This window comes from Pinus tabuliformis, chromosome 9, assembly GCF_031772625.1.
Source record: "Pinus tabuliformis cultivar Carrire ecotype Pingquan chromosome 9, CPIR1, whole genome shotgun sequence".
Lineage (NCBI taxonomy): Eukaryota > Viridiplantae > Streptophyta > Pinopsida > Pinales > Pinaceae > Pinus > Pinus tabuliformis.
Genome location: NC_142307.1, coordinates 1159901424 through 1159925028, shown reverse-complemented (window position 1 = coordinate 1159925028; position 23605 = coordinate 1159901424). Strand labels below are relative to the sequence as shown.

Below are 23605 nucleotides of genomic sequence, written 5' to 3'. Positions count from 1 at the left end.
TGAATTTGATTTTGTATCAATCCTTGCCTAGATTTATTGAATAGTAAGAAGCCAAGGAAAACACTAGCTTATTCTAAGGATTACAAGCAATAATAAGAATACTAAGACTATTTTGCTATCCATGTGACCTAGGTGTGCCTATGTGAACTTAATCTTACGAGATACCTGCAATACCTCCTTCCAACTAGAATATCAAAACTAAACATGGCCTAATCCCCTATGAAAAACATAAAATTGAGCTTAAATAATGGATCTTTGCAATGAAATCAAGACTCAGATCCAATCCATACTACAATCTACCTTTGGCACATGGTAGGTGATGTTTGTCAACTACAATAACTTAGACAAGCAATAACAAAAACCTGATTTTTCTGATATCAAAAGACAAGTGGCATTTGCTAAAGGAGAACGAATGATAAGGTACCTTGTATCCCGAACATGCCTAAGACATGGCATTGCAAAATTTACCAAAGGAAAAAGTTACAGCATAGAAATCACATAAATATGCCTCATGTGATGAAATATCATTGTGAAGGAAACCTATTGTCTCTGACTCTATCCAACAACATGACTGCTCAGAAGATGAGTTAGGGTTATACATGGTATCCAGAATGCTTAACTATAAAGGTAGAAATGTCCTCATATATATAAATTGCAATAACACACATTTTTAATAATAAGGGTGTTCGATTTGAATTGTCAGTAACAAAGTCAAAAAAGAATTACAACAACAGGTGACTTGAGAAAGGAAGGAATTTCCCTCACACAAGCCCGAAACCTTATACACTCCATAGAAAAAAACAATGCAGTTGGTGTTGTAGGTGGCCGAACGAATTTCCTGTTCCAACATTGCTACTGACTAGCACAACGACAAACTCTGACTGAGATGTGACCTACAATGCTATAGAATACACATGCATACTTGTGTTTTGTTTGATGTAGCCATGGGGCAGTGACCTTTCTTGGGCAGTCTAGGGCAAGGATTCATAAGCTTCAAATTATGGGATTGGAACGCAACCATAGCATTGTTATAGACATTTTTGTGCCTTACAGCTCTAAGCATGAAATGTCCATAAACCAAGGGATCCTAAGTCCCTAAAAGTGTTGCTCCTACCCCTAGAGGAACAAGGTCAACCAATTACAGCTTCTCCCAGAAGTTCTCCACCAGAAACTGCTCAGAATCAGTCAAATCAGGATCATTTCAGCTGCTCCACTAGCTAGCTACGTTGCATAGCACCCAAGTACACTAGCTAGGTGCATTGCAACGCACCTAAATGCACTACCAGGGTGCGCTGAGCGGGAAATGACAAATGGCAGTGTCATTCCGCGAGGTGGACAGACAATGGAAGCTTCCAGAATCTTCCCCAATGACACTTGCCTCACTGAGTTCGACCAAGGATGAGTAAGAGGCTCTCAGTCTCCAAGTGGAAGCAAGAACTGACAGAGAGAAGCCACTAGTCAAATCATAAGCTGACTCATCCTCTTTGCATACATCTATATATGGATCCCTCATCCCAGAGATCCAGAGGCTGGAATTTTGTACATTACAGAGAATTGTTGTTGGTTTTGAGATAGAGATTAGTGTATTGGGTGATTTATGCTTTGTTGGAGGTGAAGAGGGGATTCCTTTGCTGGGGGGTTGATGCTGGATCAGGAATCATCGGTTGTAACTCCTCTTGGACCTTCTTGTTATATCAATAAAACTATTTGAGTTTCTCCTACATGCTTGTGTATCAATGATGTTTTGTTATATTTGAATGTTTAGCTTAAATATGATCCTAAGCTATTTATGAATATGAATCCATGTCTTTGTGTACTTTTCCTCTTCTATGATCTTGCAGGAACTTGGTGAAGCTGGGCAAGTAAGGGAGCAGGTAGCTGGAAGCTGTCAAAGAGGAGAGAGATTGGATCAAAGGACTAGCACAAGAAACAGGTTGGTTCATCCTATTCCTCTTCGTTTATAGTTCATAGAGAAGAATATGAAAGTAGTTTTCCTTGTTTGTTTCTAAGGTACTGTCACACCTTAGTGGGATAGGGGCGTTCTGAGTAGACACTTTTCCCGTTAACAAAATGGCGACTCCACTGGGGAATCATGTCTAGTTAGTTTGTTTGTGTTTCTCTTGTTGTTTGTTTCATAAACACAGAAGTAGCAATCGAACTGCATTTGCCATTATCAAATGCAAAGTAGACACCTGCTACTTCAATCCATTCACTGGATTTGTTTATGATTTGAATAGCTAATTCACAAATGGTTTGATTACCCTTTGTGATAGCTCTTAGAACTCCTTTAAATCCACCCTCTGATTGTGCATTACTGATTGCTTTTACTCGGCCAAAAACCATAGATTAAACTGCAAACTGTGACCCAGAACCCGGATAGAAGTCTCGTTTCTGCCCCAGCGCAGGCTCTGTGAAGAGATTCTGCATTTCAACGCAGTTTCCGAGAGGGCTACCTGCGCTGCAATCCAGTTTCTCTGTGTAACAGGTGCGCTGATCAGCCTAGCCCTGTGCAGCTGAGGTTCTTTGCTTCATTTTTCAGTTTTGTCTCTGACTTTGCAGCCTGTGATCAGTGTGTGTCTGTTTGAAAACCCCTTTTCTTTGCCTTAATTCCGCCTCCTTTGTACAAAAAGACTGTAGATGTTCTTTGTGTGTTTGTTACATCATTTATAGGTTTCCGTTGAAAGAGTAGAATAATCATACTGTCGTCCTTGGATTTAGATCTGTCGCAAGTGTCGATTTTGATCTTAGGAGAAAGTTTATTTGCTTTTGACGGTCGATTATGCTTTTACTTTTGTCTTTGGTTTGAATTTGTCACTTTCTAGTGTCGAAACGAGTGTTTATTTCAAAATCATAAAGTGTCGTAATCTTCTCTACCTTTTGATTTCGAAAAGAAGCTTGTTTGTGTTTGTCGCTTGAAAGCAAATTCAGATTTGTACATAAACTTTCTTTTTAGGCATCAATATTAAGAAAGTGAAAACAAATACATGCATATGTGCATTTGCATATTGATAGTCTGTTTGGCTTGATTTAGGAAAAGTGCATTTACAGTGTGCTCTTTGCTCTTTGAGAAAAGATTGTGTCTTTCTTTTCCCCTTGTAGCTAGGATTTTCATTGCTGAAAAGAGATAAAAGTTTGCTTATCATCTTTAGATTGCATTTTAGGAATTACATCTACATCTCGTGGTGATCCCAAAAGGAAAACTTCTAAGAAAGATCAACCTAAAATAAATTCAATGAACTTAACAACGCTTTGTAACTTAACGCACAACATCTAGAGGTCTAGGCTAGAGACGTATTCCGGCATCGTAAAGCCTAGTAACTGTTGTCCTCACTGATGGTTGGGTGATTCCTCCACTTTGAGACGATAAGTGCCAGTACGGACTTGTGCTCCCACGTACCATCGAGTATATATGGGGAGACCCCTATAGGCATAAAACCTTTATCCATAGGAAGCCGTGTCGGCCGCCCTACTGATCGTAATGCACCGAACACAGCATTCGGGAAGATTGACTGCCGTACCGTAAAAAGTATTCTGCAGTTTTGTGATTGGTTTGGTACTCCCTCTACCTAGAGCTCCAGAGCAGTCCCTTTCGTTCCTTTTCAGGCTCCTTAACGGAAAAGGTCCATCTGAGCACTTGTCACTTCAGGCTCATTAAAAATCGAAGGAGACTAGAGTCATCTTTTGTTTTTTCTCGACTCTTAAAAATTGAAAAAACAAGTTGTGTCAAAGCGTCTTAAAATTTATTTTAAACGGAATATTCATCCCCTTTTCCTACGTTGATCTTAGGTTGAGAAAATGGAGTCTACCAACCAAGGAATTCCCCTTGGTGGAAATCCTAGTCCCTTCTCCTCTTGGGGAGATGTTGGTGCACCCCATATGGCCACATTGTCGCTTCCAGGACTGACAATTGGCTTGCCAGTATGGCTCTTCTCAACCAATGTCGTTCAGAACACCATTATTCCTAAACAATTGAATCAGCAATTAGACGGATCCAGAGTTGCCCACCAACCTTCTACTTCCTCTAATTCTTCCTCTCCTCCTTCCTCTTTGCTTGATGGGGCTGGCAAAGCCAAAAGTCAAGTTCCTAAGGAGAAGAAGGAGAAGAAGAAGAAAGAGAAGAAGAAGAAGGAGCCAAAGGCGAATGGGGGAAAACGAGTGTCGTCTAACGAAAATCCACACACTGCGCCGACTAGGCCTAAATCGCCATGTGTCATTTGCAAAGGAGACCACTTTCACAGAGATTGTCCCTGCATCCCTCGGATACTAAGGGACTGGTCTCCTTGTATGCACAATCCGGTGTCATCAACCTCTGATGATCATGTTGAAAGCACACCGTCAACTAGCGAAAGTGAAGCCCCAGGACAAAAAGGGAAAGCTAGATTTCCCTGTAAACTATGCGAAGGCAATCATGCCGTCCACCGTTGTCCCTTCTTAGACGAAGCGAAAAGAGTTTTGGATGATCGTCCGGTGTCACCGTTACGATTTCCTCCTGGATATAAAAAACTCTTGCCGAGTCCGTCGCTAGTTGAGAATCCAACTGGCCCGCTCAAGTGGTCGGCTGAAGCACCTATCATCGAAGATAAACCATCTGAATCCATACCAGACGAAATTCAAAGGGTCGAAGCGGAAGTTGACCCGGTCTTGCCTTCAGAGGTCTTGTCTTTAGATGATACAGTCACTTAAGAGAACAAGGATGACACCGTCCAAATTCTCTTCATCAACACAAACTTCGACGAACATGGGGGCAATCTACCCATTCCCTTACCGCAGGAGGGAAGTTCGTCAAAGCCATACCCGGCCGTCTACTCGGTCCCACCTCCAAGCAACCTAGTTGTCTCCTTCGATTGGAATCAACTAGGCAGACCCTGTTTACCAACAAGCATACCATTCCGAATTATCGTTCAAATATATAGAATGATCATGGCTGGTACCATCATAGATGAGGGTGCTTCTGTGAGTATCCTTTCCTCTATTTCTTGGAAAGCGCTTGGTTCGCCATCGTTGTTGCCTGAAATGAGAAATCTGACAGGTTTTGATAAAGGATCCAGTCGATCTTTAGGGATCCTTCCCGATGTGCCCATAACATTGAGAGGGAAGATAGTTCGCATGAACGTCATGGTAGTTCAAGGACCCTTGGATTATAACCTACTCCTTGGACGAGACTATATTTATTGCATGGGAGCCATTGTCTCCTCACTCTTTAGAGTAATGTGTTTTCCACATGAAGGAAGAGTGGTCAAGCTCGTGGACCAGCTTTCATTTCCCGGATCACGCATAGCAAATAGTCATATACCATCCCTGAATGGTCTCTCCACGCAAGAAATGTCTCAATCCCCAGTCCGTCCTCCCGATGAGCGCGAGTAATTCAGAGGGATATGACTAAAACCCAGGGGGCATGCATCCTGGTCTGCTTCGGCAGGAAAACTTCGGGTATAGAGTAGGTTTCCGTGGGAGAATATGACTAGTCTGTACCCCGTCTGTGATTGGAAGAGGGGTTATTCTAGAATAAGATTCTCTTGTCAAAGTTATGTGAGTTGGCGGGCATCGTCGCTCACCTTTGTTTATCTCGGTAGACATCGTTGAAGAAATGTTTTGTTTGCTGTGTGAATAGAACAATCTTTGGGTAACCCGTAAGAGGTAGTACCCTTCCTGATAAAACGAATGTTTTCTCAGCTCGAATAGAGGGTGACCTCGAAACTCTATTTTATACCTGGGGCCATGCAAACCTTTTGGAGTGCAAGCAAAGAGCGATTATTTATCTATTTTTTGGATTAATCGTTTCCTAACTTGCATAAAGAAAGGATGTGGGGAAAAAATCTAAAAAGTTGCCATTTGTATATGAGACATTCTTATCATATGACTAGATTAATCGAGCAGTTTTAGTGCATAGTTCAAGCTCGTTAAAAAATAAACATAAGACATGAGCAAATGTTTCCACCCGCGTTTAAGCTCGTTAAAAAATGAACTATTCCCCGGTAAATAACCACCGTGAATGAAGCATTTCAGCCATTAAAGCCTTGGTCGTGTTTGCACCGTCACCTCCACTTTTCCATTGGCCGATCATTCACCCCCATTTGATTGTTTACCCATTTTCAGGAACAGCTGCGAAGAGTGATTTCACTAGCCATCCTTGTGACACTGCCGTGATTGGAAAATTCCAACCCTTACCTGGAATCAGCTGCTACCCATTTTATCACTCGTTCCTCAAAAGACGAGTCTTCTTTAAGCTCTTTTCAACTGACTCGTAAAATATGAAAAGATTGCCGAGTTTTGGCCTTCCAGCTCGTTGAAGCGACCGGAAGTGCTATCCCTCCTCTAGATTTTAATCTTTTTGGACCTGAGGGATTATTGCACAAAAAGATCGAGCGCTTGTTTTGTTCAGCTCGTTAAAACTATCGAAAATTCATCCCTTCTGTATTGTTTTATACTTTTTCGGACTTAAGGGATTAGATGACGAAAAAGGAATTTCGAAGTTACCTTTACGTACCTTTTCAGACTCTCTAAAAATGAAAAGGACCGAGTTATCTTTGTCGTTAAACTCATTAAAAAGATTAATAGCGACAAACTTGTCTTTAGACGAGAACGAGTTTCACTATCGCTAGGCTCGTTAAAACATAGCGATGGGTTTGCCCGAAGGGCAAATTATAGAACAAGCATATGTTATCCTCCTCAAGCTTGACAAAAATAAAGAGGTACTGGTCAGCAATGACTGGGGAAAAATTGGGAAGAAACTCAAAGAATCTTTATTGGTAGCAAGTCGATCTCGAACATGACACTTCCACTCCGTGCCTGAGTCGGGTTGGGTTGTTTCATTCACCGGTCACATCACCATGGTCACACCATACCATCCACATTTGGGGTAAATGCTACCGATCCATCGCATAAGTGTCACCGACATGTTTAAGAGAAGTCATCCAGAGAATTCATCCGTGTCCCATCCACTACCATCCACTACCATACATTATACTTCATTCTTTCATGACCGCCATCCTGAACCATATATCATCAGATCGTTTTCACCTCCATCAAAATCATTTGCTCCGTTCCGTGTCATTGATGTGGGATTCATCAAGGCCCTCCTTTGACGGATCACTTCTTGTCGACATCAGCTCATTATCCAAGAAGTCGATCTAGGAACACCCCATTCAGTACTTTGAAGCTTGCATGCCTCAATGGCAAGTTTCTCACTTCCGGCGACAGGTATACATCAATGACCTTCGACCGAAAGATTTTGCGTGGAGTTCGACGCCAAGTCCTTTATTCACACCACGTGAATTGTACTGCAGTACCTTGAGGGTCATCATCATTATCGGTGATTCCTCTTACGCTTGTTAACAGTTTACATCATCGACTGGTAATCAAGCGATGTCTTTCCATGTTCGACTTCAAAACATTTCTCACATGGATCGACTTGTACTTCGAGTGAAGATCGGACGAGATTGAAGACCCCAGATCTAGTTTCATCCATCCGGGCTGCGATATATATTCAGGGAAAATAAAGACATTGACATGTACAACATTGCAGCACAGATAATCATCCTACCAAAAGGATGATGACTTCATCAGAATCATCAGTCTACCATAAGACGATTGTCTGTCCTGTGTACATAAAAATGAATTTATAAAGCTGAGCATGGGAATGCCTGCCTTAGCTAGATCATGAAAACAGTATGAAAATAATGTATGGTATTGTATCTTATTACAGGTCTCCTCCCAGCATTGAAAGAACTTCGGATCCTCCTAATAAAGCATTTCACCCGATAAACGGCCTCATACTTTAGGGGGCAACTGTTATAGACATTTTTGTGCCTTACAGCTCTAAGCATGAAATGTCCATAAACCAAGGGATCCTAAGTCCCTAAAAGTGTTGTTCCTACCCCTAGAGGAACAAGGTCAACCAATTACAGCTTCTCCCAGAAGTTCTCCACCCGAAACTGCTCAGAATCGGTCAAATCAGGATCATTTCAGCTGCTCCACTAGCTAGCTGCGTTGCATAGCACCCAAGTACACTAGCTAGGTGCGTTGCAACGCACCTAAATGCACTACCAGGGTGCGCTGAGCGGGAAATGACAAATGGCAGTGTCATTTCGAGAGGTGGACAGACAATGGAAGCTTCCAGAATCTTCCCCAATGACACTTGCCTCACTGAGTTCGACCAAGGATGAGTAAGAGGCTCTCAGTCTCCAAGTGGAAGCAAGAACTGACAGAGAGAAGCAACTAGTCAAATCATAAGCTGACTCATCCTCTTTGCATACATCTATATATGGATCCCTCATCCCAGAGATCCAGAGGCTGGAATTTTGTACATTACAGAGAATTGCTGTTGGTTTTGAGATAGAGATCAGTGTATTGGGTGATTTATGCTTTGTTGGAGGTGAAGAGGGGATTCCTTTGCTGGGGGGTTGATGCTAGATCAGGAATCATCAGTTGTAACTCCTCCTGGACCTTCTTGTTATATCAATAAAACTATTTGAGTTTCTCCTACATGCTTGTGTATCAATGATGTTTTGTTATATTTGCATGTTTAGCTTAAATCTGATCCTAAGCTATTTATGAATATGAATCCATGTCTTTGTGTAGTTTTCCTCTTCTGTGATCTTGCAGGAACTTGGTGAAGCTAGGCAAGTAAAGGAGCAGGTAGCTGGAAGCTGTCAAAGAGGAGAGAGATTGGATCAAAGGACTAGTGCAAGACACAGGTTGGTTCATCCTATTCCTCTTCGTTTATAGTTCATAAAGAAGAATACGAAAGTAGTTTTCCTTGTTTGTTTCTAAGGTACTGTCACACCTTAGTGGGATAGGGGCGTTCTGAGTAGACACTTTTCCCGTTAACAAGCATGCAACATGGATAGGAGTCTCTGCTCAATCTCAATAGCAAAGGGGGTGGGTTTCAAAATTCTTAAGGAATGTGCAACAACCTCCATTGTGCTCACACAACCCCCAAATGGCTCTTTTCTCAGAATTAGATTGAAATTCCACATGTTATGCCCCAGTGTATTCCAGTCATATGGTAGACAAACTTGGAAGGCATTGATACTGCTAAGAAAAGCCATGCTTGCCTTAACCGTTTCCTTCGCATGCTGCCATGTCACATCAATAGCTATCAACAGTATCAATATCCCACAATTTTCATTCTCATTTTGAGGATGATCGGGCATACTTGATTGTGCTCGCTCGGAAATCCATGTCTCTAAATCCATTGCTTCTTGGCCAAGGAACAAAAAGAGTACCTACTAGCACTTGGATTTCTCTACACCAAATTGGCTGGAAATAGCATCTAGGATTGGCAAGGAACCAATATGCAGACGATGACTAACTACAACTTGGGAATTACGGACACATTTTTGGAGAAGAGGGACCGTTGATGGTTTGTGGCAAAATTCGTGTGGGTGCTGCAATATGATAATGTGGGTTGAAGTTCGGAGAGCTTCGGATAACAATACATTGCAGAGACATACACCAATTGCTTCTTTAACATTAAATTTTAACTTCTTCTATGATCTGAAGATGAGACAAATCTACACATCATATTAACTAAGGGATTTACCTCCAACTAGAGCCAACTAGGAAATAATTCCTAGCCCATGAAATCTTTCCCTTTCAAGTCCAACCAGATGTAGTTTGAGTTTCCAAGATGAATGATCCATATTTCCGTCCTCTCAACAACCCAAGAAACCTTTCCTAAGGTCTCCAAAATCACAACAAATCCTAAGATCACAATCATAAGCAAGAGGCAATTAACTTCTCATATCCTTATAGTTGACCTCTCTTCTCCCAAGTAAAGCTAGGAGTACATTTGAAAATGTGACATGAATATAAAATTGGGAAATTAATCGGAGAGGACCATGTCTTCTCCCAAGTAAATCTGAAAGTACATTTGGGAATGTGAGATGAATATATATATATATATATTGATAATTTAAATGGAGAGGACTATGTCTTCTCCCAAGTAAATTTGAGGGTACATTGGGGAATGTGAGATGAATATATATATTGATAATTAGTTGGAGAGGACCATGTCTTCTCCCTAGTAAATGTGAGGGTACATTGGGGAATGTGAGATGAATATATATATATATATATATATATATATATATATATATATATATATATATATATATATAGATAATTAGTTGGAGAGGACCATGTATTCTCCCTAGTAAATGTGAGGGTACATTGGCAAATGTGAGATGAATATATATATTATTTGAAATAATGGAAGGAGACCATATCCTACCTAAGATTCAATTTGAGAAGCTAAGTTGGGAATTTGAGTAGAAATCATGAATTTTATATTAGACCAATATTTCTCAATATTTTTAGATAATGTAAACATTAATAAAGTTTGTAGGATAAGATTTAAGTGGGGCATTATGTACACTCCTCCTTCAAAAAACTCCGTCCCGAAGTTAGAATTGAAAGATACAAGGAGTTCGAAAGCATAGCAAATCAGAGAGAGTTATAGCAATAAAATTTGATAAGTCAGACAATGACATTACCTCCCATCAAGAGTCTCCAACGGATCTATATCCCCCTATCCATCCTAACCTACTTCCATTCCCACCCTATCCATCATCTGTTGCTTTATCAGTGGCAAAGGCCATACTAACCACTGATAAAACGGACATGGTGGAAGCATCGACTATGTCGACCTAACTTCCCCAGTAGGAAACTGGAAATCATTATCACGCATCTAGGGGAGTGTTTCCACCAATGCCCTCCCATGATTCTAGTTTTCAGAGGGTACATGGTGGGAAATGCCTACACCCCTCCTTCACAACTAGGGTCAACGCCCTAACACGAACCACACTACAGAGCTAGTTGGACTCGTCATCGAATAATCTAGTCAAGTAGTCTTGCCACCTGTCATTTATATTTTACCCATGTCATAAGATTGTATATCAATTAGATACCAAATGTAATAGAACAATGTACATTGTACCTTTCCTCATTGGTCATCTCGACCTTCCCCAATGGGATAGTAGATCTTGGTTATCATACGGTTCTTTCCAATCTGTAGTTTAGTTCTCATCCATGAATATATATAACCACAAAATAGATATAGATACATGATCTTAAACATCATTTTTATTAAATCCAGTATCCATGTGTAAATTTTTGTTGTTCATACTAGAATTAAATATTACATTAGACAAATAATAATTTCACTAAGTCATTCATTTAAACAAATCATATCCACTTGAGCCATACATGAAACAACATTATTTCTGATAAGTCATGCACTAGATAATTCATCACCAATATACATCAAACATTTCCTTCATCAATATCAAATCCATCTAATTCTTTATGTAAGTAGTTTCACGTGTCCAACCAAATGCATCAATATTACATAATGTTCATAAATAAATAACATGGAACTACAAAATAGAACCTTAACATAGGTAGCTTTCTAAGTCAATAAATGGGCATCACAGATGCTCAAAAAGTGAGGGGTAGTCATGATGCATAGTCTTTGCATCCTCCCAAGTAGTAGATCCTGGGCTATAGTTGTCCCACTGGACCTTAAATTGGTCCACTGTGCGATTTCTGAGCTGTCAAACCCTATGGTCCAATATGCGTAATGGTTCGACCACTACAGTTCCCATGTTTGAGACCTATAATTCCCTCCAGTCGAGCTTGTGGGATTCATCAAAAACATAATGTTATAGGAAAAATACATAAAAACATCATGAGTTTTGTGCAAGTGGGGTGGTAGTACAAGACAATAGGACACTGGTCTAATTTTCTCTTTGATTCTAAAAGGTCCTATAAATCGAGGTGGTAACTTCATACCTTTCTCAAACTGAATAGTGTTTCGAAAATAAAAAATATAGAAACTCGGTCGCCCACTTTAAAACTTCGATCGATACTATGTGCATCAACATAACTCTTTTTCATATCTTGTGCTTCCTCTAAACTTCGTTGAATCTATCTTACCTATTCCTCCATTTTTTTTGAAACAATCCTATCGTGACTATTACTGTGTCTTCCATCCTTTTGTCGACTCAATGGTGTCCTGCATAGCCTCCAATATAGAGCTTGATAAAGAGGCATCCTAATTGAATTGTGGTTATTTTTATTATAGGAAAACTCTACCAATGGTAAGTACCTTTCCCACTCAGTCTTATTATCCATGACATACATTCTAAGCATGTCTTCCATAACCTGATTTACTCTTTTAGTCCGCCCATCTGTTTTCGGATGATTTGCAGTGCTCAGGTTCAACTGGGCCCCTAGTGCTAACTACAAACTTGTCTTGTTGTGATACTTGGATTGGTAGCATCAGTGATTTAAGGTTCTATCCTAGACCCCAGTATTGTGTAAAAACAAAATTTCCACCCACTTGGATGCCAAGAAAAACAATCGAGAATGGCCAGACCCAAAAGATCCAAAAGGATCTATGAATTCCTCAGCTCACAAGCAAGCCAACATGCAACAAAAAAATAATTTGTAGCCAAATCTAGTCCTTCAGCCTCAACTTAACCCCATGCAAAGCAATCTCATCTCTTAGATTCTATGGTCCACCCCTCGAATGGACAAGAAAGAGACATAGCCATGATCATGGCTTCATCCACAAGCAGGCACAAGCGTCTTCATGAAAAGGATGCAGCCACATTTGCAGACCCTCTAGAAATGGAATTGCCTCAAGGAAATGAAGCCATTCTCTCCATGCTATCTTCTCTTGACAACTTATCGAGATGTATTGATGTTCAGAAGAAAAGGGAAGAAAGACCTTTGGAAAACCCCATGATCATTCCTGACCTTAAAGACTAGAATCTCAATATGTGTCATTGTATTTTCAATCTCAGGTTAACTTGTCGTTTGGTTTTGGATTTGTTTAGGTTTCCCCAGTGACCGACCAATCCAAATTTCTTAGCTTTTCATGTAATCTCCTGTTTAGAAGGTAATACAATTTTTACTCCACAAACATAGATATATATATATATATATATATATATATATGGGAGGGACGTTTGGCCCTCACTAAGTCACATTCCCCATTAATTTCAAATTCTCCACATAGTAGCACCAACCAACAAAATTCCCTATTACAAGAGGAAACAAAAGAGCTACAGGAGAAAACAAGGGCTACTATAGGAGAAAAAAAGGTTGTTATAGGAGCAACAAGAGATGCTATAGGAAGAGGTAGCCACACCAAAAGAAGAGGAAAAAGGTCTCCAAAAACTCAAGAAGCCTGGTCCACAACCCAATCTAGAATCCTACTACAAATTTGTTGAGGGAGGTTGGATTATACCTAAGAAATTTGTTATACCAATCTTCTTTAAGTTGGAGACAAAAAGAGACCAAATGCATAGATAGATGCAAATTGTAAAATCCAAAAAGGTAGAAGATGTGGGCTTCATGTAGGAAAAATTAAATGAAATGAGTAAGGAATTAAACAAATTAAGGTTTAGAGAGTCAATCATGAGGGAAAAACTACAGGTGGAAAACATAAGGCTAAAAGAGCAGCTGCAAGAAAAACAGGTACAACTTTCCACTATGGAAAGTCTATCCATGGAAGCCATAAAATATAGGAAACCATAAAAATCATATTCCATTGAGATAAGGAAGGGAATTGCATGAAGAAACACTTCAGGCATAAAAGAAGAATAACAAGGAATGAAGTTGGATAGGTTTCTCAGAGGATGAGCAACTATTTCAGTAGGGGGGTATGAAGGTCCTACAAATTAGACACAAATTAAGGTCCATCTAACCTTTCCTAGGCACATCAAAGCTATATTAAATCTCTCCTTCCACACTTAATAATTATTTTTCTATGTTTAATATGTTCGTTAGGAAGGTTTAGATATAATTGAAAATTTGTGCCTAGTGTTATTTATTTTTGTAGAATATTGTGAAAATATTGGGAAGATTATGAAGATTTGGAGGAGGGGATAATATAGGGACTTTCTACCTGATACAGGAGGATCAATATTGTATAATAAATGAGTATAATATCATGAAATTATTGAAAAACTATGGAGCTCCACTGATTGAGAAAAGCTAGGGATTTATTTCATGTCATTTAATGCAAATTCCTAGTGTTGGGAACCAGATCCACTATTTGAGGGATTTTGGAGGGGAAAAATTCCTCCTTTCAAGGAGAATTACTCCTCTTCACTTTTTATAAGCGATAATTCGAATTGGCCTCTAGTGGCATGTATTTCTTAGTCTTCTTGAGGAGAAAACTTGTATTTTTGCAGCTCCACTTTCATTTCTAGCATGGATGTACTTGGATTAATTCAAAAAATAAGTTTGGTGCCATTTTTAGCTTCTAAAGCTTGTTATCCTTCATAGGAATCTGATTATCCTTTGGATTGGCCATCCCAATAGCCTCAAAACCCTTTTGTACAATTTTTTTTTCTTCTTTCAATTCTCATTCACATGCATCTGTTATTCTTGTTTTTCCTGTTTCTGCATTTAGTATTGACGCTTCTTTTGTTGTAGGATGGGTTAAATGATTGAAGTAAGTTATTTTGAAGGATATTTAAAGATTCAAAATCATTATGCATCCTTAGAAAAACTTTGAAAGTCCATATTCATCATTGAGCTACTTGGATTAGTTTACTAGTTCACAAATCTAGAGTTTTTGGCAGTCCCTTGTAGCAAAATAGTAGTAATTTTATGCTATTTTTTAGAACATGTTAATGAGATTAATTTGAATTGATTACATTTGTATTAGGTCATAAAAAAATTCAAGTTAATAACAAAATTCACCCCATTGATGTTTCACTTGATTAGGTTAGGCATTTGATAGGTAAACTAGCTCACTAGTTCTTGAATTTCTAGTTTTTAGAGTAGTAATTTTATGTTATTTTTTAGCGCGTGTTAACAGGTGTATTTTGGAGTGATTCCACTTGGAATTGAGTCTTGAGAAATATTATTTAATAAAAAAAAAATTCCAATCATATTTTCATTTGATTTACTTGGTCATTCGGATAATTATCTCCTCATGTAGCAATTATGTTTCGCTTGTAACAACCTCTTGTAGCACACTTGTAGCTCATGCAAAGTTGACTAGATTTGCTCCAAAAGATTGGTTTTTCTATCTTAGGCTTGAATCATGGCTCCTAGGCTCTAAATCAATGATTGAGGAATAATAAACACAAATTAGGACATGCATTTTTATAAAGTAGATTATGCCTATTTAATATGTATTCACACTCTTAGGATTTCAATTACAAATTGTTGTTCTTGCCTAGGATTAGTTTCTTTTCAATGTAACATTTCCATTTCTATAGTTAGTTTATGCTTTGATTTCATGACATTCACTCCATTACATTATATCAATGAAAGAAGGATATATTGTACGATGCACATATAGTGTCGACATCTCTTAAGTTTGTACGAACCCTAGGTTGATAACTTAAATTGGTAGCCTTGGGAGTTGCAACATTCTTGTTGCAATATTGGGGCTCATCACATAGGAAATTCAAACTTGAAATTAAGCTTAAGCAAAGGAGAATTAGCATGCTCTTTTAAAGATCTAGGAGGAGTATGTGTAGGTGTTGAAGGAGGTGAAGAAGGAGGTGAGGATGGAGGTTGTTAGCCTCCTATACCAATAGGTTTCATATATCATGATTGGCAGGGGAAATTCCAAATATGTTTTGCTCTGATGATGCAAAGATTCCATATTTTTGTGAAAAACACATCTGTAAACAATTTTGTTCATGTCCTACTTGTTGATGGGTGATCCAACAGTGTAATCTGGGTCATGCCATGTTTAAATTGATGCTGTAGAATAGAGAATAAGAATCTGTCCAAACAGTTTAATCTTGGCAGATTAATAGTTAGGTAGAGAATAAAGGTGCCCAAATGCTTAATCTGGGCCCTTGGAAGTAATAAGGGTAGTCTTAGATAGAAAGGCATTTGAAAAATAAAAAGAAAAGAGCAATTGAGGGTTTGCAAGTCCAAATGCACCCTCCTTGAAGTAATAAAAAATGCTAGGTACTAAGATGGGTAGGTAGACAGGGGTTGCAGAAGCTTGACTTCCTTCATGTTGCTGGCCTTGACAAAGAAAGCATATATTGCTAAGAATAGAGACATCTACTAAGCATCTTGATAACAAAGTATGGAAGCATGTCTAATTTCCCCATCATTCCCCACAATACTTCTTTCTAATATCCCCTCAGTGGACCAGTGGGATCTCCTCATCCAGTCCTAACATCACTCTAAGATTGCAGCAACATCAAGCCAAGGTGTTGGTTTCTATCACACAAGAAAGCCACATTTCTTGTGTAAAATCATTTCTCACTCTCATTTTGCTTCTAAATCTAAGTTTACTCCTTAAACTTAGCTTTCTGTTCCTCTTTCACATCTCCAATTCATATTCACTTCTAACCTTATTATTTAACTCCCTAAGTGTTCCCCTCCCCCTACTATTATCACATTTTATGCAAAAATCCCAAAAAATATGTACATACCCCCCCCTTTGGGCATTATAGCCATATATTTTAAAGTTCGGGAAGCGTGACAAAATCAAAGGCTTTCATGTATATAGTTCTCCATGCTATGTTCGGGAATTAAACTAACACCTGGTTAATTTAATAACCCTCACCCACTACACACTTTATAATGTTATTTCCCTCTTTTCCACATCGCTTATATAAAGTTCCCTCAAACCCACATTTACCTTTATCCAAAGTTTCATGACTCCGCGCTTTATCTGAAGAAAACAATATAATAATGCTTGGGTCCCACCGTTATCGCGCTGGTGGCTTATCCTCCCACCCGTCGTCGGATCTGGGCCCTCCCATCCGACGGTCCTCGTGAATTTCAGAACCCCTCCTCCATCCGTCCTTTACCGCCCGAAAATTGTCAGTGGATAACGTTGTGCCTGGGACGCGTGTCCGCTTCCTATTGTGTCGGGCGGCCACTGACCATTACCGGGCCTGTACTACAAGCGGTCTGATAATACCGCTTACCGCTGTTCCTTTCCAACCCATACCAGCACCACGTTAGCATTATGTCAGCGGGTCATGTCAACGCCTATATTATCCGTCAGTCCGACATGGCCGCCCCGTCACTCGTCCACCTCAGCCCAGTCATGCGTCACCACGTCATCCCGCCGTACCCTGACCGGACCAGTGACATCATGCTAACATCATTTATTAAAAAGGTGCCAAAAATCTCATTTTCTCCATATTTTGCGCAAAATCACGATTTTTCTCATTTTTTTTATTGGACGAAGCGCTCTACCACCTGCATGCTGTTTTCACGTTGTTGTTCGCCAACCTCCAGAAATTTCAACCCTGAACTGCCACCGCCGCGGAGATTCACCACTATCAACACCCCACTAGCTGCGTAATTGCCAGGTATTTACCATTCCTTTGCGCAACCTGGTTTTCAGTCCTCCACTGTTAAAAATTCAAAATCAACCAGTCAATTTCCCTGAAACTGCAAAACTAAACTAAAGCTTTATCAGAGGGGCGTCACCGCTCTAAACCCGTTCAATTCCCACACTCACTGCACCATTTTGACTCAGACCCTTTGTCAATCATTCCTCACCCGCAAGGCGAACCACTGCATTATAATTCATCCTTTTCGCCTCTCTCAGCAGCATTTTACCTCTGTTTCACCCAATTTACCCCTTTTTCTCTCTGCAAGTTACCTTATCCATCAAAATTCACTGTTCAAGTGTTACCTTTGTTCAAAATTCAAGTACAATTCAACTCCAAGTGACAACTAAGCAATGGAGGCCCCTGTGGCATTAAACATTGCACCTCTGAATGCTCCACATAAGAACCTAGAATGGTTGGCCCTTGCTGACCGGGATTATCAAATCAAAGAAACGGTTGAAATAAGCAATAAATATCACATAGAAACCATTTTTGAGCTGAAGAAGAAACACATAAGTGGTGCTGATGACATAGGTATCTGGGAGTCCAACTTGCCCATCTATTACCTTCCACAAGTGAATGTGTTCCCAGACTTCATCCATCAGTGTTGTGAACACTATGAACCCACTCAAAGAGCTGTTTTGGCTCCATCTGGGACTGTCTTATTCCACATCACTCCTCAATCCATAAATGAGATGCTAAGCTTTGAGCCAACTAAACCTCTGGTGCCCCTTTCTATGAATTTTTTGCTCAAACAAGGTGCCAAGCTGCCCAGCTCAGAGGTCACAAGGATTGGCCATTTGTTCATGCAGCCAGATTATCAGCCCCGACAACCTCCTCCTTATTTACATGTTTGGTTCAATGAAACAAGGAGGATGCTAGTGGATATGATATCCTACATCCTGGGTTACAATACCAGTGAGCATGTGGATGAAACAGTCTTGGTAATGCTATCCATGTTCACTCCAGGACAACCCCCTGCTGTCCAGTATGCTTATGCCACATTTATTGCTGACAGAATTCATGAGCAATTCATGAATCTAGAGAAAGAGAGGGTATTTAAATTTACTTCATACATATATCACTTGATATTATACAATCATCCTGACAGTTTCCCTATTTTTCTCAAAAAGTTGGGTGCAAAAGGAAACAGGAGGTCAGTGATATATTGGACACCAGTCTGTCACCATATCTTTTACTCTCCAAACAACTACTGTGAGTTCATTGATCTATTCATTCATCCAGCCTTGTCCCTGCTACAGAGTTCTCCTCCTCCTAGACTCACTAATGAAATGCAGAAGATCCTCCAGCGGTCAAAGAACTATAGCATTGGAGATTGGTACTTCTACCAAGACCACACAGTTATCAGAATATATGGCTGTGAGCTAGCCCCATACAGACTGCCAAAGTACGTTCCCATGAGACTTTTTGCCCTAGAGTACTTTCGGCAATTTGGCAATTCAGACATGATACACTTTCATAGCAAAAATAAGAAAGAACAGCTGAAAATTAAGCACAAACTGGGTCCATTCATATTTAGTAAGAGGGAAGAAGCCTGGGGAGAGGCGGACAAGATCCTAAAAAGCCTCCAGCTCAAAACAAGCTTCTATTGGGCACCATATGACCCTAATCATTTCATAAGCCTCAGAAGAATCAAGTATAGGCTTGCTACCTATGATCATTTCAGCATTCCACAAATTGAAAAATATGCTAATCAATTAGAGTGGAAAAAAGGAACATTAGTGCAGGATTATTCTGAAGAAGAATTAGCAGAAAAAGCAATTAAGAATTTAGAAAAGGCAGTTGACTTGGAATATTTTGGACAGGTTTGGTCTCCAACCCCTCGGCATCTTAGAGAAAGTGCCTCATCTTCCACTGTTCCCTAGCAATTTGCCAAAGCAACTGGTCAAGTGGCAAACCTAGCTAAAGGCAAAGAAGTACAAAAAGAGGAATCACTTCCTAATATGGAGCAGCAAGTAGAGCAGCAAGAAGAAATGGCTAAAGAGCCTGCCTCCACACAGCAGCAAACCCAAGAGAAAATCCCTCTAAGGCAGTAGGTAACAGTTGAAACTACAGTTTTACAGACACGTGCAAATGAAGAAAGAATGAGGAAAAGGGATAGGCAAGAGGAAACTCCTCTCACCACTTCAACAGATCAACAAGCTGAGAAAAGGCAAAGACTCAATCCCTTCTCTGAGGAGGAAATGCCTGAAAGACCAACTGATACTATGCTCCCTCTCAGCATCAAAACATCGGCCAGCTCCTTACAGCAAGAGAAAGAAATGCAAGGAGGAGCAGAAGTAAGTTCATCAAGGCAGCAAACCAAGGCAGTATCTAGTATCAAAAAGAAATTCACAGACATAAAAGCCAGGAATGAGCCGGTTAGATACCAGCTTTATAACCAACTGCTTAGAATGGCACCAACCAATCAGGAGAGACTCATGGCAGCCTATGATATTCAAGAAGGGAAGATGACTCTCAGTCATTTTAGGCCTACCATGCAGCATCCTCAGTCAGCGGCAGACTACATCAGAACCAACTTGGAAGTGTTTGCCAAAGACATCCACCCCATGGATCAGATTTAGCTACACAAGAAAACCGGGGAGATGGTCTACTCAACCTTGGCTGATAAAACTCTGTTGGTACACAAGTTACAAAATTCTCTACACAATACTACTGCTTAGCTAGAGCTAGCAAAGGCATCATCTCAAGCCAAGGACAACAGAATCAGGTCCTTGGAAGAAATTATTATAGAACTAGGACATGATCCAAATGATCCTAAGGGTGTGCAGGCCTTGATGAAGAAGAAGGATGAGGATATAGCAGCTTTGAGAAAGCAGATCAAGATACCACCTACCCATCACCCTCAGACTGAAGGGGTTGCAGAACAAAAGAAAGATCAAGATATGGTTGCTCTACTCTTGACCTTACATAAGAGATTGGTAGAAACAGAGGGTGCTTTGGAAGTAGCCCTAAGGCAAAGGCCAGAAGGGCAAGCAGCTCAGCCGCCACCAGCAGTCATAAATATTGAGGATACTCCTCAAATAATAACCCCACCAGCTCCTCCCACCAGGCAAACATCAGAGGCAGGCCCCTCAGGCTCAGCACCAGCATCAGAAGGGACAACGTAGGTAGCAACATCAGAACAGGTACCCAGCCTCAGCATGCAGAATATGATGAAGGAGCTTGAAGCTCTAGAAGTACAGATGGCTGAACTGAAAGAGGCTAAAGAAAAGTTAGCCAAGCTTGAAGAGAAATATGACAAATCTAAGCAGAATTTGGCTGAAAGAGTAAGGGAGATAAGAGCTCTTGAGAAAAGGATAAAGGAGTTAGAAAAAGAGCTCACTTTGGACAAAATTATAAGTGAAGTCAAGAAGATTCTGTGGGCCAACATTGGTCAATCCATTACAGACCAATGGCAGTCCATCGAAACTATCCATGAGCAAATGGATCTCCTAAGCAGGGCAAAAGCAGAAGGACAAAGAGCCCGGGCATCCCTGGGAAATATGCCTGAAATAGCCAACAGAATGATTCAAGTCCTCAACAACCGCACTGGCCTTCAGCTAGCAGGAATGGGTATCAGAGATAGAACTGATACCATATTACTAATAAAGAGGGTGCTTACCTTGAGGAACTATGTGCAAACATTGGACAGAAGGTGTCAAGAAATGCAGACAGAGGTAAATGAATTTATTGCAAAAATCACAACATTGCATAACAGAGGTCTTCCCAGCTTGGTAACTAGTGCAGGAAGGTTGTTATCACATGAAAATTATGCCAAGAGGGTCAACAATTATGCAACAAATCAAATAACAGCATCCGCAAGCAGTTCAGAGGAAACAGGGCCCCCATCTGGGCAGACTCTCTATGAAAAGTTGGAAAATTTGTTTTTTATTGAGCATGAGATCAAGCACCTTTTTGAAGTACCTCCAAATTACTACAAATATACTGAAGCTGATGAGACTTTAATTAAAATATAGAGACACCAATTGCCTACTGAAGATTGGTGGAGAGGCATGATAGAAACATTACTTTGATAAATCAAATTTTGGTTGAGATTCCTTTGTTTTTGATCATTCTCGAGTCAGCCTGTTCAAAAAGACTCACATGTTCAATCTGCCTAGGTGGCAATAGAAAAAGCAGCTGGATAACAAGGATAGTGACTTGGAACAAATGAACGAGTGCAGGTGACGAGGCAAAAGCAGTCACACCGTGGCAAAGCAGCAAAAGGCGAAGTTCCTCGAAATGGATGCAAGCACTCGGTCGACCCAGTTGGTTGCAAAGTCAAAGAACTCTGACAGAAATGAACAGCTGTTGTTTATCTATTTTAATGGCAATAACTGTTGTATCTACTATTTTTGAAAGTTGGTAAGAAAGTTATGAGTTAATGACTCATGTTTCAGATATTTTGTGAAACACTTTTTATATATATCCCCACGCATAACTTATTTGGGGTTGTTGATTTTATTCTGGAGAGCTCTGCTGTATCTTCTCAGAGTTGAATACAAGAAGCTGTTGGTGTCTCTGTTTGGTTTGCTTGGACATGTTGTGATGAGATTGCTGGCTACTGCAGGATTCCTGTGTTATCTCATGATACAATAAGTTTCTTCTGAACTGTGTTTTGTATTTTCTCTGTTTGCTAAAACCATCTATATTATATCTTTAATACTCTTAGTAGTAAGGAAAAAGAATTGTTTAGGATTTGTCCATTGAGGCACCCTAAACTCAATCTTTGTTGCTAATTATTTTTTCGTCAGAACTAGTTATAAGTGTTGAATTCTTAAGTGCTCTCATTTTCTCTAAGTTTACATGGTGAAATCTATTCAGGAATTCTTAACTGCTCTTGAATAAATATTCAACCTTTATACTCGTTTTCACAGTGAAAGAAATCTTCATTGCCTTTCATTGTGTTAGTTCTTACTGTTTTTCCTTTAAATCAAAAGTTTGTTTCATGAACACTTGTTTGGCTCTGCAGTGACACTATCCTAATCACATACTCCGAACAACATACAATCATGGACTCCCATTGCCCAATGGACTAAACTCCCTGAATATTGCATGCCCCTCTTTAGAAAGTATCATTCAACCAAACTTCAAACAAAATTCAGTGTTTCATATCTAGCCTAAAATTCCTAAAACAAAGCTAAATCAGAAAGAGAGAGCCCACTCTGATTGCAGGTAGGCTAGGACCTGCAATCCAAAGATTGGTTTGTGGTTACCTCAGCCGTATTCCCTTAGGAGTCAAAGGGAACAACCTGAGTGTTAACAGAGGTGAAGATGGAGGTGAAGAAGGAGGTGGTGGTGGAGCCTTTCTCACATCATCGCCATTACCTTTTGGATTATTTTAACTCTCTCCTTGCAACCTTATTGTTCTCTCTTCATACAAAAATTTCACCATTTCAGACATGTCATAGAAATCCTTTCTAAAATCTCTCTCATCCTCAAACATCATCTCATTTCCTTCTTCACATGCCATGACTAGTAGAGTTTGATGGGTTTGTGGCCTCCTTGAGCCAATTTGAGGGTTTGGCACTTCAAGCACTCCTTCTCCTCTTTTCAACTTTAACCTTGCAAGCATCAAGAAAACACTTGCAAACACAATCAAACCTTCAAAATGACCATGCCATGATACCAAACTGATCTCAAATTAAAAACTTGAAGGTTTCATAAAACGTTTGCAAGCAATTTACGTCTTGTGGACAATGGATCAATTTGCAAAAGCACATAAAGTTAGTGTTTCTAGTTAAGTTTTGCAAAAATAAATCATTGAAAAATATACCATGAACAACATCACACAAATAACAATTTGATGACAGAGTTCACCCCTCCTAGGCTACGTCTCAAGGTCTAGTTTCCAATGTTGGGCCTTTAAATTATATGCTTAAATATGAAATTACATCAATTGACATAGCTAAAATCGCAAAAAAGGATACTGGCATTATGTCGAGAACACCCAGAAACCCCTATCTAGGCTCTTCTTGGGCTCAAAAGGGTTGAAAAATGGCCATGTTAGGCATATTTCTCTAATTCCTCTCTATTTGTTCTAGAAATTGACAAAACTATCTAACTATGCTACGAAATCCACCTTTTCACTCACCGTCGAGTGAGAATTTCTCTAGGACCAGCACCGATTCCTCCGCAAGCTGTGTAATTTGTCACTTTGTTTAAATGCGCCAATAGGCCTTAGCACCAATTTTATTTCCCTTAAGGGCAATCACATGCCACATATGGCCAAGGGTCGGGCTAACCACCTGCCCCCACTAGTG

General features: G+C 39.9%; 1 protein-coding gene across 1 annotated transcript; it reads right to left on the bottom strand.

Moving 5' to 3' along the window:
- Positions 1-901: 901 nt before the first annotated feature.
- On the bottom strand, positions 902-16946 carry LOC149152728 (tRNA-uridine aminocarboxypropyltransferase A-like). Its single transcript, XM_089443583.1, is given in 4 exon segments — positions 902-1026; positions 8837-9463; positions 16702-16799; positions 16888-16946. Coding segments are annotated over 4 exon segments (909 nt in total).
- Between the last annotated feature and the right edge of the window lie 6659 nt (positions 16947-23605).